At 38.8% G+C, this 17,937-nt stretch overlaps 1 protein-coding gene across 2 annotated transcripts in view; it reads right to left on the bottom strand.

Moving 5' to 3' along the window:
- PLCB1 (phospholipase C beta 1) overlaps positions 1 to 17,937 on the bottom strand; it is an 819,608-nt gene that overhangs the window by 788,674 nt on the left and 12,997 nt on the right. For both annotated transcript variants that reach the window (XM_004383055.3, XM_004383054.3), the window contains exon 2: positions 10,560 to 10,637. In XM_004383055.3, the coding sequence (XP_004383112.1) occupies positions 10,560 to 10,637 (78 nt within the window). The remainder of the gene's footprint in view (positions 1 to 10,559; positions 10,638 to 17,937) is intronic.

Genomic DNA, 17,937 nt, shown 5'->3' with positions numbered 1-17,937 from the left:
AAATAATATCTGCCTTTGTATCCACATTATTAAAAATTCAGATATAAAATGAAGTAATTATATAAGGTCTTTCTTAAAATTGCCTTCACTAATTCAAGGGTGTAGCTAATTTAATTAAATATGGAATTTAAACAGCAACTTGATCTAATTATGGATATTAACATAGAGGTTAATAGACAAGGTTTGAAGGCTAAGGACATGTTTGGTAAAGATAAAACAAATGGTAAATACCTAGAACATTCAGGGCATGGCAAGTAAATGAATTTTAATCAACTGAATGTAACAAACAAATCTATTTTGATTCAATCTTGATACTGAGAATCATTCTAAAACATACGAGCAATTTCCTGTCTTACTAAGTACAGTATTGGGAATATTATCCAAACATAGTCAAATAATTCAGATCCTTATAGGGCCTCTGGGTGTTCACACTGAGAATTATTCCTGATGTAAATTGGGCCATGGACAGGAAAGGTAGAGTACGCACATCCTCTCAGGAAGTTTACTGGATTAACTTGTGATGTCAGCTGGTTTTCAATCAATGGTCACTTTGGCTGCATAATAGAATCAAATGAGGAGCTTCCTCCCAAAAAAAAAAAAAAAAAAATCCAATGGCCCCAGACTGATTGAGTCAGACCCTCTTGGGGTAAGGGTCCAGGCATCAGTAAATTTTTGAAACTCCTAGATGATTTCAATGCGCAACCAAAGTTGAGAATCACTTCTTCATACTATTTGCCTCTTTCTCTCAGATGTAACATGCCTATTGAGGTTTCTTTTTTGAACAAATTTAAGGGAAAAAAATCCTTCAGGCAAGCCTAACTTTACACCGTAAACAGGTTCTTGAAAGAACAAAAAGTTAAGAGCCAGGTCTTACAGCCAAACTGCCTGCATTCTGCTCCTGACTCCACCCCTAACCAACTGGGCGACTTGGGGCCAGTCACTTAACCTCGGGGTGTCTCAATTTACTCTGCTGTAAATGTGGATAATAATAGCACTGTCCTCACAGGCTTGTGGAGATGACTAAATGAGTATTTATATTTACATAGCTAAAGCATTTAGAATAGCGATGGGCATGTGGAAAATACCAACCATACAAGTGTTTGTTGTTATTGGTAATGATGATAATAATAATAATAAAAAGCTATGTGCAAATTAAATTGGAGTATATTATATATTTCTCTAGACTTGGGAAACTTATTTACAATAAATGTGAGTACCAACTTCCTAATTAATCAGTTGCTCAAAGCTTGCATTTTTGCCTTTTTAATTATTTAAGTATTTTAAACTATTTCTTTTGAGCACTGAGAAAATATGAAAAATAGAAAACATAATTATGTTATTTGATTTGTCTCTTTTTATATCATGGTAAATGGAAACCCTGGTGGCATAGTGGTTAAGAGTTCAGCTACTAACCAAAAGGTCAGAAATTCGAATCCACCAGGTGCTCCTTGGAAACCCTATGGGGCAGTTCTACTCCATCCTATAAGGTCACTATGAGTCGGAATCAACTCGAAGGCAAGAAGTTGATTGTGGTAAATGCTTAAATAACCCAGCTGTCAATCTAAATTTATTTTACAAAAAGGAAAAAAGGGGCTGGTCTTGCTGATTAAATATAGCAAAAGCTTGACAAGGACGCCATCAGGAGGATCAAAAATCTTGGACTGGGGAGAAAATAAACCAGAGAATGACCAAACATGTTCACTCAATCTATAACATTTGTACCGCAAACAAAGGGTCAAGACATTATGTCAAAACCAAGTATCTAGGAATTCTTTTCACAACAAAGGCAAATGGATTTCCCCCATAACAGGAAATAAAATTATGAGCAATATACAAAATATATTTTCCCAACAAACTCCTCTGATTCACCGTCTGAAACTATTTTTGGTATCAAAGGTATAAATATCACATTATAATAGCTTCATAGCCTGGGAAATATGCAATTTAATTTCTCCTGCAAGATGGGAAGAAGAGCTAAATATAAGCAACTCATAAAACTGAAGCATAATTTTGTTATTAAATTATATTAGCAGTAACGAATTTTGAATTAAAGCCAGGGTGTTATTATATGTTTCTAAATTCTGGTTACAATGTATGAAAATGAGCTTTGCTGTTGTTATTCTCATGGTCAAGTGCAGCGACGGTGATATGAAAATCCTATTAATGCATCTGCACCATAAAAATGGTTCCAAAGAAACCTCCATGATGCCATTTCATAATGACCAGCCTGATTTTAAAATACATTTCAAGAGGTTATGCTTCAATTAGAAATTGCACTAAAAACCATAAATCACACTCATCAAGAAGAACATGTAAAAGACTCCATTCAAATAGCATTTATTCTTAGGTAGCATCCACACAGGCTAATCAATCATAACATTTGGCTATCCTATACTAGCCAGCTTTCCACAGGGATTCTGCCACAAAAATAGATTCCCAGAAATGAAAATAAATAGATAAAATCTGTCAGTAATTGGATCTCCATAGGAAATATCAGAATACCTTTGTTACTTGCATATTTTTGTATTAAATCAGACCTCAGAACATTCCTCAGAGTTCACTGTGGCAAAAACACTGGAGTTCATGGCATTGAAAAGAAGATAGTGTTGAGAATAAATGGAGTTTAATCTGGAAATTGATTTGGTGTGGAGAGATTTGTTCCTCAGCAATCTGACCCGCGGCTGACTGTCTAAACTATGCTCAAGACACTTCAGAGTTTATCTCTAAGAATCTGGTCAGTACAGAGGAGAAGCTGCCTGGAACTGATGTAGCTATACTCGGTGATTATCTTAGGACAAAAAGACACAGATAACCATCATGGAGTCCAATTTTTCTTGTGAATAATACCATTTTCTCCTGTCCAATTCCTTTAAATCATTTTAAAGCTTATTCCATAAGATGCTACAAGTCTTCAATGGTCCAAGAAACTTTCACCTATGGTGGGGTATTAATTAGCAAATTATCCTCTGAGGAAAAGTCTTCCAGACAATAAATCCCTTCTTTTGTCTTCCATGGCTCTTCGCAAAACATGAAATACATAAATAAACATCTTGTTTGCCTAAACACACCTAAGCTTCAGTGCTTTAGATCAAAAGACCATGGCAGAATCTTAAACAGAAAGCAGTCTATTGCCTTGAAGAAGAAAAACAGGAATAAAATACTGTACATAACTTGGCAGTCACTTGGCTTTCAAAAACATCTGTGGTCCCTAACAGTTAGGGACTAATTGTTTAGTAAAAGACTAATTGTTATTTATATAACAATAATAAAACCACCACGAAGGACTGAGAGTTTACAAAGTGCTCGGCATTATGCTAAGCACCTCATGTATCACATTTAATCTTGACAATTACTCTGAGAAAGCAGTACCCCATATTATAGATGAGCAAACTGAGGCTTAGACTGTTAAAGACATCTGCCTGAGGTGACTCATTAAATAAGTGGCAGAGCCAGCACTCAAACCCACATCTGTCTGCTCTTCTTAACCAGATTCTGGTCTCCCAAATTAGGACCATTTTAGAAAAATTGGCCCGAGCTTCAAACAAAGTATTCACCTAACATGTTCCAGAACCCCTTAACCAAGGAATCCCAACCCTTCATTAGGAAACATCTATGTTAAGTTATTCCGCATTAAGCATCTATATTAAGCAATTCCTAGACAAGGATTCTAATAAAAGTTTTAGAGGTGGTTCCAGGACACACTAGGAGTGAGGAAGCAAGACAGGAAGGGAAGGAAGCCCATAAAGGGTGTGTTTTCAAGCTAGTTACCACTGTGGGTTGTTGTTAGCTGCTGTCAAGTTGGCCCCTGATGGCCCCTGACTCATGGTGATCCCATGCACAATGGAAGGAAATGCTGCCCCATAGTGTGCCATAACTGGGCTTAATTCCACTGGAGAGTACTGGGAGATAAATAAGTCTTGCTCCTTTGAGTTATCCCACCCAAGAGGTGAGGGAGCTGTGGCATTTATCCATCAAATCCCCTTAGTCTGGGTGGGCACAAATTCCCAGGCACTTCTGGGCAGCCAGTGTGGGAAAGTGACAAAGTGGCCTCTACCAGTACCGGCTGGCATCTAGTCGACACCAACTCATGGTGACTCCATGTGTGTCAGGGCAGAACTGTGCTCCATAGAGTTTTCAATGACTGATTTTTCAGAAACAGATGGCCAGGCCTTTCTTCCAAGGTGCCTCTGGGTGGACTTGAACCTCCCACCTTTCAGTTAGCAGCCTAGCATATTAACTGTTTGCACCACCCAGGGACTCCAAGCGGGCTCTAGGGGCCAGAGAAAGCAAAGGAATGCAGGTGCAGGGCACTGGAGTCCTGCTCATATCCTCTGGAATGGCGACGGTGAGGGTATGAGCAGGGCGCTGGCCCTGCTCTAGCTGCTTTATCTTCAATAATGGTGAAGGAAATTCAGAAGGTGAAGGAAACACCTCCCTCCATAGATGCTGCTGGTCAGTGAGTTATGTATGACTGGGGCGGTTGCTCCAGTTCATGGAACAATCCCAGCCCTCAGAAAGCAATTCTCATGTTGCATTTTGCTGTTTTCTAAAGTAATTTCAGTTATTGTTCCGTCTTTGGGGGAAGCTACCAGATAAAATAAATAGATCTCTTCTTCTTAATTTATAACCACAACATCGTACTAAATCACTCCGTGGACTGTGTCCTGCCTTATGGACCAGACACAACAAAAGCCAAAATTGATGTTTCTGAGACACACTAGAGAAGTGTGTCCAAAGAGAAAGCACCACTGCCAAATGTCATTAATGGAATATGTAGTGACCAGTGACTCTTAACAGAGACCAGACTATTTTTTTAAATAAGAAAATCTTTCATTTTCTTATTGAAGCTTATGATGTGTCATTCAAAATATTTTTGAATTCTAGACTCTTACGCTAAAAAATACCACCGTGGCATATGTAAGTATTTAATTTTTACAGCCTTGCTTTTGAACTCTGTATTGAAAGTTAAGGTAATCAAAAGAGAGTGTTGTCTATAGTTGCCATTAATAGAAATGTAATCATCACTTTGTACAAGGATCCCAAATGCAAAATCACAGTGTATAACAAGATGGCAGACAGAGTAGATGGTAGAGCCAACCTCTCCTGCCCTAAGTCCCTAGAAATGACAGACTAGGTAGGTATAAATTTATGTCTATAATCTAGAACCATGGGTAAACAAAACGGATTTCACATGTTGAACCAGAATGTATGAAAGTCAGAAGCTAAATGGAAATGACACTCCAGAAGTCCACAGGCATTAAAACAAGGACTGGATCTTTCCACACCAGGAGGTGAAGGTGTCGGCACTAGCAGTGATACGGGAGCATAAACTCAGATTGACCTGCCATTTCAGCTCCCACGTCCCAAGCCCTCTATACCCGGAGCCAGGAGGAAAGTGACAGAAGAGATGGTGCTATTATAGCTACAACTAGAAAGAACAGGGATCTGCAAATACACAGGATGATGCATTTGTAGAAGTTAAATTGAAAGCCCCACCTCACACTAGTCCTCAAAATACACAGTAAATGGATTAACAATCTAAACTAATAATAGTGGTGATGATGAAGATGATGAATTAGAAAGACCTTAAATAAAGCAAAAAGCAAAAAAAAAAGGTTGAAATGTGACTATATCAAAGTTTACAACTTCAAGTCATCTTTTGTCATGCATAGACAAGCCACGGGCAGTAAGAAAGCATTTGCAACATCTATAACAGATAAATGATTAACATTACAATACTTAGCGAACTTGCAACACACGTACAAGGGATACGTGTAGGTAACTACATATAAGAGAAAACAGAAATTGCCAATGTTGTTGGTGTTGTGTGCCGTAAAGTCAACTCTGACTCATAGTAATCCTATATGAGACAGCAGAACTGCCCCATAGGGTTTCCTAGGCTGTAATATTGACGAGAGCAGATCACCAGGTCTTTTCACCTGCGGAGCCATATGCACTGCCTTACAAACTAATCAGGCAACCACAAATTAAAGAGATACAATGGTTGTATTCGACTGGCAAAAATTAAAATGTTTCCTAATAGTACTGTTGTGGCTGAGGAAACCATTGTTCTCACACAAAACTGGAAGGATTACAAATTGGCCCAGCCATTAAATAAACATTAGGGTATGATTCTCTTCAATCAGAAATTGTTGCTCTGAGCATTTGCCTAGGGAAACCCCTGACATATACACCCAGAGAAACGTAAACAAAGAGGGCTATTACTTTATATGAAAGGATTGTGTGCCTTTGCCCAAAACTGGAAACAAACAAAAATTGTCCATCAATAAGACTGTTTTTTTATTATTATTAAATAAAATCTGGTAATCTATTCTATGGGAAATGATACAAAAATTAAAAAAAGCAAGTTAGATCTGCATAAAAACCAAAACCAAACCCAACATAAAAAGTTCTCTAAGACATACTGCAAAAGTAAAAAGCAAGTTGTGGATCACCAAATAGAGTATGATGTCATTTAGCAAAAAAACGCACATACACAAAGCAAAATGGAGTATTTCTATAGTTACAGCACGTACAAATGCATTTTTAAAAAGGCCTAGAAAGATATTATGAAAGTGTTACCAGAGTTAACTCTGGAGAGAGGACTAGGATTGGAAACAATGAAGAGCTTAAAGTTAGTTTATATTTTTCTTACTTGCTTACATCAAAAACATATTTCTATATCGAAACTTAAAAATAAATACAATCTGTAACAAAGAGAGAAAGTAGTAGGATTCCTTCACTTAAAATGTATGTTTTTCTTCTCATCCCTTTATTTTAATTATGCACTCCCCTCCCCGGCATCTGCTTTAGCACTTCAAGGAAGGGTTTACTGAACTATATTGAACTGCTTGGATCTGAACTAGCAGCTACTGGTTTTATTTTAACACCAACCTTGGCACCGAAGCAGAGTATCAAGTTGCAAGGCAGAGGTCTACTTTGTTTCATATTCTAGCAAGATCAGTTTTTGTCCCCTCTTTAACTCTGACCCTTTTTCTTCTTTCGTCTTTCCTCCAAAATTGTGATGCAGATTCTTCTAGTAGTTACTGTGGTTTTCATGGCTAACACTTCCTGCGTTGGTATCTGGTGCCAACATGGCATAGTTCCAAGGAAAAGTCAGAGCTTAACGCAGGCCACCTCTTAAACATTCAGGCAGTGCAGGCGATCCTTCTCGTCCATGACTTAAAAATCAGCTTATCTCCTTCACATAATACGCACTTAAATAAGAAAAATCACCTTCTGTACATATTATGCATTACATAAGAAAAATTATTCTTATGTAATATGCACTTATGTAAGAATAATTAAAATAGTCTTATTCAGAAACTCATTTTTGCTAATTACAGTCAGTAAGATTTACAGAACCAACAGTAAAAAGGAAAGAATTATTAAAACAAGCCCAGAGCTGACACAAACTATGAACATTTATCCCTAAATATGTTCATATTTTATCTGCTTCCATCAACCCCTAACATTTTTTAATATTTTACCAAAATACATTTCTGCTGCCTGAAAGTTACTAGCTAGTTCTTGTTTAAACACACATACACACACACACACACACACACACAGAGTTGCTGTCGAGTCAACTCCAACTCATGGCGACCACATATATGTCAGTGTGGAACTGGGTTCAATAGGGTTTTCAGTGACTAATTTTTTGGAAGTAGGTCACCAGGCCTTTCTTCCTAAGTATCTCTAAGTGGACTAGAACCGCCAACCTTTCTGTTAGCAGCCGAGGCGTTAACTGTTTGCACCACCCAGGGGTTCCGGTTATTAACTCATAAATCCATCATCTGTGCTATCTGTCTGCTTTGCCATCTATCATTTCTATGGGAAGGCAGTATGTCATTGGCTTTTTACTGGTGGCTCTGGTACAAGCTATGATGTAGCCATGACAGAAGAGAGGACAATACAGTGTAAAATGTGAGGGGGTTTTCTTCCAGGGCTATAAAAAGAAAGCTACTGTAACAAATACTCTACGAAGGCTTTTTAACGCCTCTCAGATCACCACTGGGCAGACTTGGCTTCAAGTGATTGCTAAACCAAGTACTTCAGCGTAAGCTTCATGGACCCAAGGAGGAGCATGCTGCAAAGAAGACCAAGAGGAGGAGACTGGCAAAAAGAAATAACAACGTTACAATAAATACCAAAGCAAGCTTCCTAAGCAGTTGAAAACATAGTATGTTATCAAGGGATAAAGTTAAAAGTGCCATATTTTTTCTCCAAGAGATACATACATGTGACATATAATACCTATATAAGACCTATATAATACATGTGATAGATTCTTAAGACTAGTTGTCAGAAAAAAAATATTTAAAGAAAGGAGTATCATGATTTTGCTGTTCAGCCGGGTATTTTCAAATGATCTTATGCAAAAACACTGGCTAAAAGCTTGTCGTGCATCCCGCACTTTTGTGTTACCATTACTTCTAGCATGCATTTACGCTAACACATCACTCACATGCGTCCATCTCCTAGAAGTAGACACATCACTCTTTCTGGTTCCAGAACTGGGCTTAAAGCCAGAAGAAAATGACAAACTTGGAAGCATGGAAGGTTTAATTTTTTTCTCTTAAATCCTCTCATCTTTTGGAGTCTAAGATAGATGATCATTGACTAAAAAATAAACCTCCAAACTCTGATACATGGCTGAGGAATTACTTAGGTTTTTAAAAAGTGAAATTTACCATCTCTTGGCTAGGCTTTCAACATTAATATCCATGAAAAGTAATGTAATAAAGAGATAAAAGGAATTACTACCACATTATTTATTTCAATTGCTCATAAACAGCTTTATAAGATTCTAGAGAGAACGTGGTTAGTGTAAAAAATTGAAAGAAATTTTCCTACATTTGAAAATAGGCATGAGTCAAAATACTGGATCCACAAAACAGCTGAAACACATCAAAGAGCCTTTCGTCCTAAACCTTTTCTCTATCTTAAGCAAAGAATCATTTATGATTAGTCTTAGAGGGCAGCTTAACTGATTTGCCATGAATTATTTAAAAACCCCAAAATACCTTCTGTTGCTTTTATAGAAGTTTGATTTACAAGTTGAAAAATCAAACTGACAGTTTGGTCTCTTGTACAAATACCCAACCTTTAAAAATACTCTAGGCATTATAAATACATCTTTCATGAATATAGCTTCAACAGTCCTAAAAATAGCCTTTAGGAGGGGAAAAAAACCTACAACCTCTTTTAAGCCATTGTTTTATACATAACAGCAGGAAACCAAACAAAATGTCAAAGCCAAAATGATTAACACACCCAGTAATAAACATGAACATTAAGCATGAAATCTCACTCAAATACAAGTTTGGATATTGGCTCTGGGGTCTTAGATTTTAATGCTATTTTAAAATCTATACAGCGATGTCCTCTATGGTTTACCCCCACATCTGTGGCCATAGATGGCTCTAAGGCACCCATTCACAAAGCAACCAAAAGGCTGATACTTGCCTTCTGGATTGTATAAACAGGCTCATTTAGGGCTGGCTCCTGCACCAGCACCCTAAGAGGTTTCCCTAAGCTGCACCCCACCCCCACCGTGCCATTGGGCTAACTCTATACCACCTCTCACATGTGAAATCAAGGTTGCTCTGAAGGCAAAAGGTGAGAATGACAACTCCAGTAACTTTGTATACACCAACGGAGCACAGTGAAAGAGCTAAGAACCTCACAATTTGATGACTCTTCTGCATTAAGCATGGAGGCCCCAGGTATTCTATCGGTTTCAATGAGTATTTAGCACTCTCTATAATGCTATTCCACCTCTCCAAATCACAGAACTCAGAGGTCCAACATAGTCTGTATTCTGTGGTCTCTTAGGTCCAAGTGTGAACTGTGGCAATGTCTCTTAATATAACAACCACTTGCTATGAATATTCCTGTCTAACTGCCCACTAAACTACAAAGAAATCTTATGATCTGCAGACACTGTACTTTTGGAAGAATTCAGTATGGAATCAGCTCAATTGGTTTCATAATAAACGAGATCCTAAATTCATGGTATTGTGGGTGGAAGGCTAATTTGGGAAGAAATTCTTGAGACACTGCAGATGTAGGCTAAAGGAACAAATCACCAAGGTCAAATTCCTTCTGATGCTGGGAAAACCCTTAATGAAGACCAAGGGGAGAAAGGAGAGAAAGGAAAGGCCAAGATTACGATCATTAGGGCCAAAAGTGATTTCCTCGTCATTTTTCTCCATTCTTTATGGAGAGTTGGGTGGGGAGTTAAATCAGTAACATTGACCAATTTTCTCCTAAACCAAATATAATTTACATTTCCATGTTCTGATCCTAATAAATAGAAGCAGAACTGCAAAACCCTAATTGTTCTAGGATTTAGTGAATCTAACATTTCAAACTAGGATCCTTGAAAAATCCCAAGATGTTTTTGCCTTACATATTCTTTTTTTAAGTAGAATTTTTAAATAAATAACAAAGGGCCATCCGAGAAATTGGCATATTTATGTAGGTAAGACAAATAAATACGTTGTGAAGCAGCAACCAGTTGGAAAATGTTAAGAAAGACATATCCCATTTCTTACCTTATTTTGATCTGTCCAGTAAAAGAAAAATCCCTGAGGGTCAGTCCTCAAAATAATTGGAGTAACAATAGTGGAGTCCTAGAAACATAAGAAAAAGCATGTGTATCAATATGTGTCATTATAGAAAATTCTATCTTGGAGTTACTTAACAAGTAATAATTGTGTTACCCCCAGTCTGTCAATTATTAAGAAAAATTACCCCAAAAATTAGACATGAAAACTTTAACTTCATAGGACTATTAGTTATGTAACTGAGACATTCACCAATAATGAGAAGATCTGTACATACCTTGTAAAGGAAAAGGCCCGTGATGCATATATTTATTGAACAAGACAAATTTTTAAAGCCATTGATAGTTTTCCTATTATTAAACTGACTTATTTAGTTATCCAAATCAATTTTTTAACACTAAATATCATTATATATTTTATATGATTAAAGTTAATTAAAATCCATGTTTCAGGATAATATTTTAAATTTCATTTGCTCCATAAAATGATTTTTGATTGTACTAAAGGGAGTTAGCATGGCATTTGGGCACTGTTGTTTCCAAGGTAACTGTAAATAAGGCCATCTTTTACATATTTTGGAGAGTCGTAAAATGGTTTCAAATTTAAATTTCACACACTAAAACATCATAGAGGAAAATCGTTTAAGTTGAAAGCATACGTATTATAAGGCAAAAACTGCACGAATTGTAATTATAATATTAAACATTTCTAAAGTACGTGTTCTTTTCTTTTGGCAATTTGCAGAAAAGCATACCATCTGCACAAGAAAACACATATGACTGAATATGGATTTTTATACTGAAATACTTAGGCCTTTGCAGCATGGCATTTTTAAGGAGACAGAAACTACCAGTTTATTTCAGCTTTTTCATATACATTGTAACTACGGTATGTCATCTCCTCTATCTGATCAAGACGATTAGCAATGAAAATTGGGACCTAGAGAGATAATATGGGGATTTGTTGTTTTCTTTTCCCCCTGACAAGTAGTGCAGCAAATATGGTTGTAGTCTACACATTAACCTTGACAGCAGAGCCGGGCTCTGGAGGCCTTCCACTTGGGTTCAAACCCCTGTCTGCTCCCTCTTGGTGCCCCATTGCCCACAACTGAAAAAAAAAAGTGGGATAATAGTACCTACATCAGAAGGTTGTTGTGAGAATTAAATAGGATAATTTGGGTAAAGTGCCTGGAACAATGCTTGGCATATAATAAAATCAATAAATATTTATTATTTTCATAGTGGATTGGGTTTAAAAACCCATTTATTAAAAAATTAAAGACAAGAAGGCAGGAAGGGGCAGGAAAACTGGCCAAACAGACACAGGGAACATGGGGTGGAAAGGGGGAGAGTGCCGACACACAGTGGGGATTGCAATCAATGATTCAAAACAATTTGTGTGTATGTTTTTGAATGAGAAACTAATTTGTGCTGTCAACTTTCACCTAAAGCACGATAAAATTAAAAAAAAAATAAAGTTCATCCTGATTTTCTTAGTTAGCACGCAGTTTTAAAAAATATCTTTTACAAGGATTGTGCTGTTTCATAGAACTCTGGCTGGAATTTGAAAATTTGAAAATTACTTTTAAATGTAAAAAAAAAACCTAGAAAAAAGTTGATATTATAATGAAAGACAATAATTTTTAAAGATTTTAGATTTCTATGAAATTACATGCATAAAAGTTCATAATAATATTTTCAATAAATCATAACTATTTTCTATCCCATTCTGTCCGCTCCTCTTTTTATTGTTGGCTGCTGTGGAGTAGGCCCCCAAATCATGGAAGCACTGCCTGGTTCCGCACCACCCCCATGATCAGCTGAGGATCAGACTGAAACCAGCTCAGCATCATAGCAACACACAAGCAAGAATCCTCCCACTGAGCCACCACTGCCCCCCATTCTAGAGGTAGGCAAAATAAAAGCTTCCGACAGGCTCACACAGCACATATTCCCACTGCCAGGTGAATCTGAATTAACCTGTAGGTGCAACTTATCATTCTCAGGCCAGTTCCTCTCCTAATCAGAACGTATGACAAGATTCTAATTGAAATCTTGATGGCAATTTACTGCAAGGATCACAGACCATCAAATATTTAAGTTAGCAAAGGAAAACTACTCAAATTTATATTGTGGAACACGGTACTAGGCAGTTTCACTTGTTTCAGATGTAGCTATTGCTAGCTTATGCCTTCTCCTCCCTCAAAATTAAAGCTCCTTTGTTCAATGTTTTCTTGAGCCCGCTCTTCCAGTTGCAGTTCCTCAGTTAAGTGATCATTTATCTCGGCTCTCTGCTTGCTTCATCCATAATCACTTCTAACATTCCAGGATCAGGTGGAACTTGGCATTCTTGCCAAGCATGGCAGAATCTGACCCAGAAATACATGAATATCCATTTTGAATTCCACCTGCTTTTTTCCTATCTCCCGTGTAACTGCAAATGTCTATATTCTTCTGATACCAAAGCATCCATTCAATCCAGATCTAAACTATTGTTAATTGTCAGAACATATGTCATGATTTAGCATTTAAAAAATATGATTATCCTTCATTTGCAGATGGATTGTGATTCTTGCAGCACTGTTACTTCAGAATAATGGACACAACTCTCAGAGGGCCTATTTGTTACTCTCTCTCCATCACTATCCATAATATGTGTATTCCATAAGCCAATGGTTTTCAGACTTTAAGATGCATCAGATTCTATGGGAGGGCTTGTTAAAACACAGATACCATGACATTTGCCCCCAAGGCTGCAGAAGCAGGAGTCTGGGGTAGGGTCTGAGAATCTGCATTTCTTTAAAAAAAATAAAAAAGCTACCAGTGATGCTGCTGCTGCTGCTGGTCTGGGGACCACAGTGTGAGAAACACTGACATAGAACCACAACAGGCAAGACTCTGAGTCAGGTGTACAATGATGTAAAGAGCTGAGGAACACCAGGAAGCTTAAGATTTAGGCAAATCTGTGAATAGTAAGTGCCAAGTCTCTAAGAATTCAAGTCCAATTTACTCATTTGAGTTTCTAAGGTATTTTTCAATAACAGTAGAAGAGAGCACTAATAAGCATATCCATCACCCATCCATCAGTTTGTCATACTATGGTGGCTTGCATGTTGCTGTGATGCTGGAAGCTATCCATCCATCGGTATTTCAAATACCAGCAGGGTCAGCCATGGTGAACAGGCTTCAGGGGAGCTTCCAGACTAAGACAAAGTAAGAGGAAATGCCTAGTGATCTCCTTCCAAACAGTAGCCAATGAAAACCAACAGAACATTGTCCAATATAGTGCTGAAAGATGACCCCCCTAGATTGGAAGGCACTACACAATGGCTACGATGAACTTAAACGTGGCAATGATGATGAATATGATGCAGGGCCAGGCAATGCTTTGTTCTGTTATACAGAACACGGGGTCGCCATGAGTTGGAGCCTACTCAATGGCAACTAACAGCAACTGGAAAATTTAAAATTTTATATGCAGCTCACATTGAATTTCTATTGGGCAGCAGAGCCTTAAACCTTTATGGGGATGCTTCTGAACATCCAGCTCTTCCTCATAAAGCAAACCTGGTTCTCTCATCAGGTTTTTTTTTTTTTTTTTTTTTCATATAAGCAGCCAACATCTCCCAGGGTTCTAATCTTAGCATCTGAGTGGTATAGATTAAGTCCAGTTTCTTCTCTAAGTACCATTCCTTCAAACTTCAGATTAGAGCCACCATGTTACCACCCTCTAAGCTACACTTTACCAGTTCTTCAACCACTTGAGGTAGAACCTCAAACCTCAAGGCTAATGTCAAGGCCAGTCCACAGCCCACAGCACATTCCTTAGTACCACTGTCAGAAAGTCTACTGGCTGAGGATGACCATGAGCCTGATCCCATAATGATTCTTTTGTTCTTAAGCTATTACCAGAGAACACACATGAATGGAGACATGCACACAAAAAGTAATCAATATCAGAGTCAACATGGGGAAATAACAAGTGATGTTCAGCAGAGACCACAGGAAACTTGCATCAGGAAGTGGCAGGGCCAAATATGGCAAACATATACACTAGGGGAAAACAGCAATGTGAAAAGAGAAAGAATTCTAAGGATGGCAGAAAATCAGATGCAATGTCCATCAAATGTCAGCAAAGCAGCCTTGACTATGAAATAAAAACATAGCAAAGGCAGTCTGGGATGCAAAGCCTAGAGTGTTGGACATAAAAGTTCCCTGTGAATCAGCATTGAGGAGAATTTTTTCCCAGGAGTGAAATTTCCCAAAATAGAGGAAAGCAGTGGAGGTAAAAGGGTTCAGAGAAGAGGCGGCAAAGGAGTGGAGAGAAGTACCATTTAATATTTTTGCCTTTTACTGAAAAACATAAAAATCCCTTTTAACACAATAAACAGAAAGGTCCGAAGAATGGTTCTTGAAATATCATGTAAGTTACTTCAGATGCTGTGCTAGAAATTCAAACAGAAGTTCAGACCCCAAATCTCTGAGGTCTCATTGCTTAGTGAGGACATCAAACGAATACACCAATAATCACAATAAGGTATAGCGCTGGTGGGAGCGAAGTGGTAAACTCATTGTGGTTTCAGTTTGCATTTCCCTGAAACTGATTACTGATGATGTTGAGCATCTTTTTACGTAATTACTGGCTGGGGGGGTGGTGGTGAGAAAAAGAGAGAAGTGGACAGATACTTTTAAAATCAGTTGAAAGTATAGCATTTCTCTGCTTAAAATCCTTTTAATGCAGTGGTTCTCAACCAGGGACAGTTTTGTACTCTAGGAGAGATTTAGCACTGTCCCATGACAATTCTGGTTGTCACAACTAGGGGTTTGCTACCGGCATCTAGTTAGTACAGGCCAGGGTTGCACGGGCCAGTCCCTCACAACAAAGTATTATACAGCCCAAAATATCAGTAATGGTCCCGGTTGATAAATGTGGCTTTAATGGCTTCTCATTGACTTTATGATAAGTCTAAATTCTGGCAGGGACCTGAGCAGTGTGTACTCAGGCCCTTGACATCCTGCCAGCATTATCTGAGCCACACTCCCCGCTTGCTTCTGCTCCTTCTTTCCGGATTTCACTCAGTCCTTCAAAATCACCATGCTCCTTCCCTCCTCAGAGCACCCTTAAATGGTGTTCCTTCTGCCTGGAACACTCCTCCTCCTTCATGTTGGCCTGAGTAAGTCCTACTAATTATACATACTTCTCACTTAGCAGCTATCTCATTATCTGACTTTTCACATTCACAACAATAGTAAAAAATCTACTGTCCAACTATTTTGTGCATTAACGACATACGTCTGGCAGTAACAAACACCGAGGTGCAAGGCAAGAGTAATAATGGCTGTGATGGTTAAGATTATGTGTCAGCTTGGCGGGACCATGATTCTCAGTGGTTTGGCAGTTATGTAATGATGTAATTTGGCAGTTATGTAATGATGTAGTCATCCTCCATTTTGTGATCTGATGTGAACATCCTCCATTTTCACATAATGCCAATTTTTGCATATAACAACCTGGTCTTTGGAACCTAATTATGTTGGTAAGTGAGGAGTGGGTATACTCAGGTCTTTCCATTAAAATCTCCCTAGGGAGGCTTTCCACACTTGTTTATACTCACTTGTACATTTTTTGGCAGCACTCATTACACTTATAATAAAATAACTATATGTTTATTTATTTAGAATCTATATCCCCTAGTAGAACAGACACTCCATGAGGGCAGGACCAAATCACTTGCCATCATTAAATCCACAACACTAGCAAAATGTCTAGCTTATAAGAGGTATTAATAATATTTTCAGGTATGGATGAATGGATGGAGGGATGGTGTCTTGGTTATCTAGTGCTGCTGTAACAGAAATGCCACAAGTGGACGGCTTTAACAAAGAAAAATTTATTCTCTCACAGTCTAGGAGACTAGAAATCGGAACTCAGGGTGCCAGCTCCAGCAAAATGTTTTCTCTCTCTGTTGGCTCTGGGGGAAAGTCCTTGTCATCAATTTTCCCCTAGTCTAGGAGCTTCTCAGCACAGGAACCCTGGGTCCAAAGGATTCACTCCTCTCCTGGTTCTTCATTCTTGGTGGCATGAGGTCCCCCTGTCTCTCTGCTCACTTCTCTCTTTCATCTCACAAAAGAAATTGACTCAAGATACAACCTAATCTTGAATCCTGACTCATTAACATAACTGCCTCTAATCCTGCCTCATTAATATCATAGCGATAGGATTTACAGCACATAGGATAATCACATCATATGACAAAATGGTGGACAATTACACAATACTGGGAATCATGGTCTAGCCAAGTTGACACACATTTTTTGAGGACACAATTCAATCTGTAACATTCCACTCTTTGGCCCCCCAAAATTCATATCTTTGCCACATGTAAAACACATTAACCCCATCATATCATAGCAAAAGTCTCAAATCAACTCCAAGTCCAAAATCCAAAAATTCCTCTTCATCTGTGAAATCTAGAATACAAATTATCTGCTTCCAAAGTACAAAGGTAGAACAGGCACAAGCTAGGCATTTCCATTACAAATGGGGGAAATTGGAGGGAAAGAGGGATAACAGGCACCAAGTAAGTTAGCAGAACACATTACATTAGTTCTCAAGGCTTGAAAATAATCTTCTGTTCTCTGGGCCCATTTAGGCAATGGCCCTGCCCTCCAGACTCGGGGTATTGGCCACACTCTCTGGATTCTAGGTGGAGGCCCCTTGGCCCTGGGCTTCAGCCTGCCTTCCAGGCCCACTGGAATGGCAACTGTGCTTCCTCACATTTGGGCAGCCTGATTCTCCTAGTCCATCTGAGTGGCGACCCTCCCCCCTCAGCCCCAGCAGGCCCCGTTCTTCTGCCTCTTGGGCATGGCAGACCCACTCCTTCAGCTTTGGGCAGCAGATTTGGCCCCATCCTGCTGGCACCCATGAAAAGTAGCCCCACACTCCAGAACTGAGTTAGTAAAGATCTGACTCTTTGAAACCTAGCAGGCTGTGGCTGTACCCTTTGAGACCTCAGAGTTCGTGGCCCTAACCTTTGAGACTGAGGCAGCTCTGCTTCCTGTGTTTCTTGTCTCTTCAGCTTCTGCTTCCTGGTTCCTTGATCTCTTGCCTCCCCTTGGGCCTAGCCACCCATGTCTGCCCTGCTCAGGCAAGTGTTTCAAAGCTTTTTAGTGTCACTGATGCCTGGAGGCACCCCACTCCACCAGGAAGCATCCTATGCAAAGGCACTCAGGTCTCTCACTCCATGGGCTGGCTCCAGCGCTGTCTTGCGCTAGTCTCCTGGATCTGTTGCTGCCGTTTCTCTGCTGCTGCTTCTCACTGTCTCCACCGTCTTCGGTGTTATAGATATCCTCACTTCCTTCTGAGT

Source organism: Trichechus manatus, unplaced genomic scaffold, assembly GCF_000243295.1.
Source record: "Trichechus manatus latirostris isolate Lorelei unplaced genomic scaffold, TriManLat1.0 scaffold00104, whole genome shotgun sequence".
NCBI classification, from domain to species: domain Eukaryota; kingdom Metazoa; phylum Chordata; class Mammalia; order Sirenia; family Trichechidae; genus Trichechus; species Trichechus manatus.
This window is presented reverse-complemented; position numbering and strand designations above follow the sequence as displayed.